Source organism: Sebastes fasciatus, chromosome 5 (genome assembly GCF_043250625.1).
Source record: "Sebastes fasciatus isolate fSebFas1 chromosome 5, fSebFas1.pri, whole genome shotgun sequence".
Classification (NCBI taxonomy): domain Eukaryota; kingdom Metazoa; phylum Chordata; class Actinopteri; order Perciformes; family Sebastidae; genus Sebastes; species Sebastes fasciatus.
The window spans coordinates 16,039,618-16,048,615 of record NC_133799.1 but is presented as its reverse complement, the minus strand read 5'-3'; the positions used below and the strand labels follow the sequence as shown (position 1 = coordinate 16,048,615).

The 8,998-nt window shown below is 41.0% G+C and overlaps 1 protein-coding gene across 1 annotated transcript; it reads left to right on the top strand.

Annotated features, from left to right (window-relative positions):
• The first annotated feature begins 363 nt into the window (after positions 1–363).
• On the top strand, positions 364–6,650 carry use1 (unconventional SNARE in the ER 1 homolog (S. cerevisiae)). The gene is made up of 9 exons (XM_074635302.1): positions 364–526; positions 1,483–1,532; positions 1,631–1,709; positions 1,930–2,082; positions 2,343–2,358; positions 2,476–2,506; positions 2,702–2,864; positions 3,198–5,166; positions 5,650–6,650. The coding sequence occupies exons 1-8, from the start codon at positions 428–430 to the stop codon at positions 3,378–3,380; spliced, it is 774 nt and encodes a 257-aa protein (XP_074491403.1). The 5' UTR covers positions 364–427; the 3' UTR covers positions 3,381–5,166; positions 5,650–6,650.
• The last annotated feature ends 2,348 nt before the right edge of the window (positions 6,651–8,998 follow it).

Below are 8,998 nucleotides of genomic sequence, written 5' to 3'. Positions count from 1 at the left end.
TAAAATAAAACACACAATAAAAATAAATAAATAAGTAGATAATAATAAAAAAAGACCATGCGAGAGTATGACAATAATTTCACTTAAAAACATTAAAGATATTGCATACATTCATTGTTTTCATTGCTTTTTTGTTTTGTGAGGAAGAAATTGTTGACAGATATAATTCTAAGAAATTAGGCTTTTTTTTGTTGTTGTAAATTTACTCTTGTGAATGTGGAACTTGGCGAGAATTAAAATGAAATAATAAGAAAAAATGCATTACTGTCTTTAGTCACTGTAACCATAGCAACCAAATATAATATTTCTACAGTGCAGTGTCCTTCATGTTAATACCAAACACAGTTCAGCCGTGACGCGCTCCACCCGCGTCCACCTCTCTCTCTGTTTGACGTCATACTGCTGCGACGGTGCGTCAGCTGCAAACATGGCTTCCAGATTAGAAATAAATTTCATCCGATTATTGTCCCGCTGTGAGTCGATAGCGTCGGAGAAACGAGGAGAGGCTGAATGGAGGTTAGAGAAGGTAAAGACAGTTTGAACATAATGTAATAATGTTGTTGTTGACCTCTGACCTTCAGCAGAGAAAGTGAACTGTTAGCATGACTGTTGTTGTTGAGAGCTGCAGCCTGTTAGCCACGTCGTCACTGAAAACCCCCCACAGGAGCTCAGTACAGGGCTCCTCTCAGTGGTGTTTACCTCTCTGACACACGTTACTCATCACACACATGTAACCAGTGTTACAGGTGAGCTGCAGGTTGTTTGCTCACCTGGTTAAGTTAGCTGACTGTGCTAATGACAGCTAGCAGCCACGTTGATGTCACACACTGCATCTGAGCTCCTACAGCTTCATGTTCACACTTTAACACTCACTTTACATCTTATTTGATAAACCTAGCTAACACTAATGCAGTGTAATACAACAGTCCTGTAATAGATCCTACCTTTATGAGGGTTATAATGTTGAAACTGTGTTAGAGAGGTGTTGAAGGTGCTGTTGAGCTGTATTGCTTTACAAGAGGGATTCCTTGTGTCCACTTATTTATATCAATTAGAGTAGACTAATGTTAAAATCACACAAACTAAAGCCTCCAAAATGACCATAAAGTTGAGTCAACACCTCTACAACAGTTCAGTGGTGTTTACCTCTCCAGACACACGTTACTCACTACACACATTTAACCAGTGTTACAGGTGACTTGCAGATTGTTTGCTAACCTTGCTAAGTTAGCTGACTGTGCTAATGACAGCTAGCAGCCACGTTGATATCACACACTGCATTTGAGCTGCAAACCTACAAACACCTACAGCTTCATAGGTCTTCAGCGCTGCTTTGTCTTGGCTTTCTAACACCAAAAAAGCTGCAAAAGACCGAGGCACAGCTTGGCATCGCTTAAATTCATGTCATTTTCAAACTGTATCCAATCAATCATCCAAACAAATGTCAGCTAACGTATACAATCACTGTTTTCTCTCCTCTAGTATGTCGTTGCCCTCGAGGAGATGTTGGTGGCTCTGAAGAAAAGCCTGAGGTAACATCTCTCTTACATCTCATGTATCTTAATGTTTTTTATTATTTATATAATTTGTGACACACAAGTCAATAACAACTTGTGTTTTTTTTTTCCAGCAAACCTACAGCAGAATTACTGACTGAATATTCTAGAAAAGTAGATTTTCTGAAAGGACTTCTTGAGGCAGAGAAACTGGTCAGTGGCAATATTTTACAAATTCATCATCCATGTTATGTGCTGGATGTGTTATTGTCACTTTCGTATTTCTGGCAGTGTTTAAAGCAGTAGTCCACTCTCTCAACCTACTGTATTTCGTATTTGTTATCTGAAATGTACATTTGACAACAAACAGTTCCTGCTAAGACTTTTTTTTTTAATTGATCTCTTGTCTCATGTCTCTCCTGTTCTCGTTCAGTCTTCACCAACAGAAAAAGCTTTAGCTAATCAATTCCTCGCCCCCGGACGAACACCCACAATAGCCAATGAGAGGATGCCTACCTCTAAAACTGTCCACATGCAGACGAAGGCCCGGTGTACAGGAGAGATGAGGAACGAGCTGCTCGGCACGGTAAGATCAGATGTACACTCCTGAGCCAAAATGCAGAGTAGTCAAGATATAAGGTAGATTAGTAGTCCATTTACAATTTGTTTGTTTGTTTGTTTCCATTTAAATTTGGACATTTTACCCCCTTGACTGAACTGTATTTAAGAGTTGGGCTCTCCAAATTAAATATTTTAAAGTTTGGTAGAAAAAATAGATTTAAAAAATAAATATTAAAGGCCTCAATCTGTCCAGTTCACACATTTTATTCTTTTGTGTCATTACAGGGGGGGTCGGGCAAAGGTAAGAAATATTTTTTAATTCAAAGGCATCTTAATTTCAGTATCTCGACTGAAAAATTATACTTATATTTAAACAAGTTAGTTTTAGAAAGATGACATTCTCCTTTCCTCTCTTTAGGCATGTCAGAAACGGACTTGCGAAACAGAAGGTAAAGCGGCACATATTATTTCTTATCTCAAAGGACTAACGTCTATTAAACTGTATTTATTTACATATATGCAAACAGTGATTGCTTCTGAAAAGTTCAGGCTTGATCATAAATCACTCCTCACTGCTAAATGCTTTTAAAAAATGACATACAGTCAAATTTAAAATATGAACCAGTCTGTCCCACTTTGTGCAGAGGTGTTCCTATGGATGAGCGTCAGTCTGCTGCAGAGCTGGAGGCTGTCCTGCAGCACCACCACAACCTGCAGGAGAAACTGGCCGAGGACATGCTCAACCTGGCCCGAAACCTGAAGAACAACACTCTGGCAGCACAGAACATCATCAAACAGGACAACCAGGTAACTGGATAGACACATGCAAGTATCACAGTATTCATCATACTGTATTTACAATATCAGGGTTACTAAAATATAATATATTTGTTGACCCAGGTTCAGCAGAAACAAGGATAGATTAAATTTGTTTATGGGAATAATCTCAATATTCAACAAATGCATAAAGGTCACGCCCCTTCCGGTGGACCATCATGGGACCTTATTTCAGAAAAAATATGTACGGTAGTTAACGGTGTAGTATTCACTGAATCAGAAAGCTGAGTTGTATGTTTGTGTGCTCGACATTTATCTCGGGCGTCTACATCATCATCAGCTGTGCGTTCGTTTCCCTCCCAGACTCTGAGCCAGTCGATGCGTCAGGCGGACATGAACTTCGAGAAGCTGAAGACGGAGTCGGAGCGCCTGGAGCAGCACACCAAGAAGTCCGTCAACTGGCTGCTGTGGCTGATGCTCATCCTGGTCTCCTTCTCCTTCATCAGCATGATCCTCTTCATCAGAATCTTCCCCAGACTGCGATGATGACCGTCTACAACCCCCCTGAACTCTTAGTGCTACATCCTCCTGTGTTTACAGAGCGGTACACTACATAGATCTACGCAGCTCGTCTGTGTGTGTGATACAGAGCGGTAGCGGTCAGAACCAAAACGACTCAGTTCGGCGAACTGAAACATTTGCACTTTTGAAACAGAAATTCTTCCTCTAGACGGGCTGATGGAAGTTTAAAATGTGGTTTGAAGCATCATATTCTTTTTTTTTTAAACAGGACAGAACATGATTGGAGGTGAAGAGCTTTCTGTTGGAGGGTTTTTTTGCGAGCAGCAACGTAGTCTTAATCCCCAGACAGCAGCGACAGAGCCTTAATTAATTTAATCTCTCATCAGGTCGGCTACTAGCCATTCAACACGTGGATGTATCCTCTCACTTAGTGCGACTAAATCATCTTTTGTGGAACTTTTTTTTAGAGACAGCACAACGCATCATACTCTGAAAACCACGCCCACCGAAGGGGAAAATATTTGGCGCCACAATATGCAACCAAGGGCTGAAATGCTAACTAAATGCCTGCAGCTATCTAAAAACATCAGATTTCAGCATGTCAAAGGATTATATCTACCAGGGGTGCAGCTGATAACTAAAATGTTGATGGATGATAACGAAGATGATGAAGTTTGCTGTTAACAAGCTAATTTTAGCTAAGGCACTTACAAACAATACTTCATAGCTTTGTGATTTATCCACATTCCACTACAACACAAGATGCATGCTGTCAAAATGCTTTAGCTTCATTTACAGAAACATAGATAGCCTTAAACTGACATATGCTCCTAAGCATACGGAGTGTCAGCATCCCTCAATTTCCCCGTTTTCTCCCTGTTGACGCCTCACTTTTGTTTTCCTAAAAGCTCAGGTTTTTGGTTCGGCAGCTTATAAAAACTTGATTCTTTGCCCTGTTGGTAGTGCATCTCATCTCACAGCAGCCTTTAGACACTTTTCTGTTGTTTGCCAGCGGACAGAATTGACACGGAGGCACCTTCACGTAATACAAAGTCAATGGAGAGCGATGAATTGTTTTCGGTGTGGGCGGGACTTAATTGTGCTCTGTCTCTATACGTCTTAAAGAGTTCACGAACCGTCCACCATATACTTTACATCGTCCACAGTTTCAACACCACATTGAATTCATTGAGTATCTAAAGATTCTGACTTATTAATAGCCGAGAACATGCTAAAGCTTAGAATAGTTTGGTAACACTTAACTATAACTGCCCGATTTGGCTTTTATACACACTATATAAATGGTTTATGTGAGGGATAATGTACATCGAGCGGGTCATTGTTGTGAAATAAACTCCGACAGGGTGATGCAGGAGCTCGACATGAAGGGGTTTATTTCACAACAGTGACCCACTAGCTGTACATTATCCTGCTTATTACACGGCAACTTACATAAGAAAACAATAGTTTGACACAAAAATGATCCTCCAGAGTTTGACATCAGAACTGCGTCCATAGCAACAGTCTGTTATACATAGCAACGGTCTGCTATAAAGAAATAACAGACTGTAGAACGCCATAATTGATCAATCAGAATAGAGCATTCAACAAAGCCGTGTAATAAATCACTATAATGTTGTTGTAAGCACCTATAAGTATGTTTTTAAGTTTTTGTCAACAATTCTGACTTCTCCTATGAAGACATATTATATTTACTATATTGTCATTCATTATCTGCTTATAGAGCAGCCTCCACTTATGAGTGCCCACAGGAGGAGTTACATTTGTTGAAAAGTATGTTAAAGCTGCAGTTGGTAACTGAGCAAATATGAGAAAAAGTTATTTATTATAAAACGGTTACTATATCCTGACAGTAGTGCATGAGACGAGTAATCTGTGAAAAAAAATCATGTTCCTCTGTCTCCGCCTATTGTTCCACCACGCCAAGTTTCCACCGCGCCCAAACGAAAACAACCAATCGGAGCCGAGCCGTCTCTGGGCAGCTGTCAATCACTGCTTGCAAATTTTGCAAACTCTGAAACGATCAAACTAGGCAACGCTGATCAAATGTTAATAATTATATTCTGTTGCTGTAATGCTTATTTCTCGCCTCAAATGTTTTCAGAATGTTTGATGGTTCTTTATTTGTGCGTTAGAACGTAACCGCTGTGAAACAATGAGAAAATAACTTTTCTTTCTCTCGTTCACAGCACCGTTGCGATGTCTCCCTCCTCTAAAGTTACCACTTGCGATCTCTCTTTTTTTTCTCTCTGGCTTTTTTTTAATGAGTCAGGAGGCCGACCGCAGAGCTTAACTTTACTCTCAATGTTATCAAACAAAGACAAATGCTCTCCTCGTCCTAAAATGGTCCTAAATCGATACTGGTGTGCTTACTTGTTCATGAATGAAGCGGTACACAAGTTGATGCCATTGAAGCAGCGGTGCTGTTTGTGTGTGTGTGTGTTTTACCAATCAGCGACGGTCATCCCTGCAAACTCCACCCTGAAAGTTCAGGTACTTTCAGAAAGTACTACCCCCGACCAGGCCCTTTTTAGGGGGGTAAAAAAGCCCATAAAATGTCCCCGGAACTTAATTTAGACTCTGGTCCCTGCAGTCAAAACGCTTTGTTCCTCAAAAGGTTCTTAGTTCGGGGGGAAAGTTCCTGCGGTGGAAACGGGGCTCATGTTGAAAACAGTCGAGCCAAAACCAGGCAGTACCCACCAGCCAGCGCTTGTTCAAAGTTACCGACTGCAGCTTTAATAAACGACTACATTATAGTGTGTTATCAACCATTTCTTAAATGTTTATATAGTGCTTATAAATGCTAAATACAGGGGTTAAAGTTAAGCGTTTCTCTAAAATGACATATTACAAATTACTAAAAAGATAAGCATCAGTTTAATTTTCATCTTCTCAGTTAAGTTTTGCAGACGTTCATAGTGCAGATGTTTAAAGCTTTGTGCTGATAGATTTTAGTTTTTTAGTTCACCACTCCTCATTATGTCCAATAGCCTCAGTCCTGTTTATTGTGTATGAGTCTGTATGTGTTGCTGGTTGATTCCTTAAATGTCCATCAGTGATGATATGTGTGATGACTGCTGCAGCTGATGAAAGTTTAGTTCTCATTAAAATGACTGTAACCACATATATCATTCAGAGTGTCTGTTGTATGTTTTAAGGATCCCAAGAATTTAATTCCAGAAAGTGTGACATGTGTACTGTGTGTGTGTTTGTGTGTTTGTGTTGTGGGAGCTGTGTATGAGTTTTCCTCATAAAGTAAAAATACCAAACTGCGCCCTCTGTTGTTGAACATGTCTGATGCAGTGCCTCCATGTGGCCACAGTGTGTCAGTCACATCCTTCATATGTGAACAAATCAATGGCCTCCATGACCCCGATGGCCTGATCGAGCCATGAATCCTAAATTAACCCCACCACTCATTTAGAAATGATCTGTGGACTGAACTATGGCTAAATAAAGAGAAAGCACACAGTGACCATATGGGACTTCTGGGTAATCTGTGCATTCGTTCTTACTTAAGTTTTACCTGATAACATTTTGGAATCACTGTTTTTCATGCGATCAGATGCACTGAAAGGGCTTGTAAGAGGTTAACATTCCTGCTGTGTTGTCAGTCTGACTGTCGTCTGAGGACTGTGGAGCTGACTAGCTTGTCCAGGCTTGCAGCTCTGCCTCTGGCCTTTCCTCTCTGCCGCTGCCCCTCCTCACGGCCGGCCGGTTGGCTGGCTGGGCCGAGACTCGGCCTGCCGTGTATTTTAGGATCCCTGGGGGGTGTTTTGCCTGCTGGAAGCCGAGGTATGCAGGCCACCAGGAGACCAAATGAGGTTGTGTCACTGCGGAGGATCATCATCCCTCAGTTAAATCACAGCTGTTTGCGCCTCCATTCTCAGGCCTTTGCTAATGCTCTGGCTGTGTGATCCGCTCTCCGAGGCCACGGCGGCCACAGTACATGACTTCATCAGCAGCGCGGTTTCTCATGTTCATTATGGTTGTATTATCCCATTAACTCAAAGAGACTGGGTCGTCTTAGTTTCCTACGCAGACTCCAGAGTCTGGCACGTGTTAAGTTCCTATATTCAGCAAAGGCCTCGAGATCTGTGGGGATCATTAATGGCACTTTTAACCTCTGACCCCGGAAACCTGAATGGGTTCCTTCCTGCACTCTTTTCCCACGGGGACACCCTGAAAATAGTGTCTGACACCCTGTGCTTGTAAGTTGAGCTGAATCAATCAGTACCATTGTGTAATAAGACCCTTTATGAAGGATTGTAAGTTGCAACCAGTGGGGTATTTGGGTTTCTAAATAGTTACTACTACTAGTTACTTTGACAATCAAGATTTTGTATGAAAATATATAATCAGCTTGTAGAATTTGATGCATTGTTGTAGATTTAAGTATCCAAACTACCCAACATAGTTAAAACTAGCTACACAGTAATGCATCAATAATGATTATCTAATGATATTATATATATATCCATAAACACTGACAGGGATCATTCTGCTGTAAGTACTTTTGTACTTAATTAAAATCCTGATTGCAGGGCTTTTACTTGTAATGGAGTATTTTTATAGTGTAGGATTACTACATATACTTAAAGGAACAGACTTTCCCTTTTTTAAGTTACCTGAAGGCCACCGTAGTTCTCTGACACGCTTGTGAAACTGCGGTAACGTGAGCCGCAGGGTGCAAAATCGTGGTACCGCCAGCTGCTGTCTGACTTCTGTTGCTCCTAAAGTAGTGTTATTATGGTAAGGATGGCCTCTGAGCAAGACAAAAGGCGTTACCACGATTTGACACTCGGCTGCTCACGTTACCGCAGTCTTGTAAAGGGAGGAGTGAGCGGAGGTGTACTCGGTTGGTTGCAATCTGCAACCACACCACTATATGCCACCAAAACAAAATTATGAATACAGGGCATTTACATTTAATGGAGTATTGTTTTAGTGTGGGATTGCTACGTTTTTAAGGAAAAGATCTGAAAATATCTTCCACCACTTGTTATTAATGGTTATTATGACACAGCTTCGTTGAATACTGGATTCTGATTGGTTAATCATGGCGTTCTGTGGTCTGTTATTTCTTTAAAGCAAACCGTTGCTATGTATAACAGACCGTTGCTATGGACGCTGTTCTGATGTCGGACTCTGGCAGACTGTTTTTGTGTCAAACTATTGATTTCTTAAGTAAGTAGCCGTGTAATAAGCGGGATAATGTACAGCTAGCAGGTCATTGTTGTGAAATAAACCCCTTCAGGTCGATGCATCATCCTGTCGGGGTTTATTTCACAACAATGACCAGCTCACTGTACATTATCCCTCTATTCCAATGCTTTGTAGATCAGTTACAAGCCATACATAGGAACAATTTTTCATCATTTAGGAGTAGGAAACAAGGAATATCGTTTGATATTGTTCCGGTAATATTTGAGCTGGTATGTGTGTGTGTGTGAGAGTATGTTTTAAATTGGTTTGATCTTTCCAAACAGCAGAGAGCAGAGGAATTGTTAAGCATGAGAGAGCTTCCATCCCCTCTCAGCGCAGCGCTGCGGCTGTTAAACACCAACACTCCAGTCTTTTTAATTTAGTTTTTGGCTGCAGCTACAGTGAGGATTTGGGCT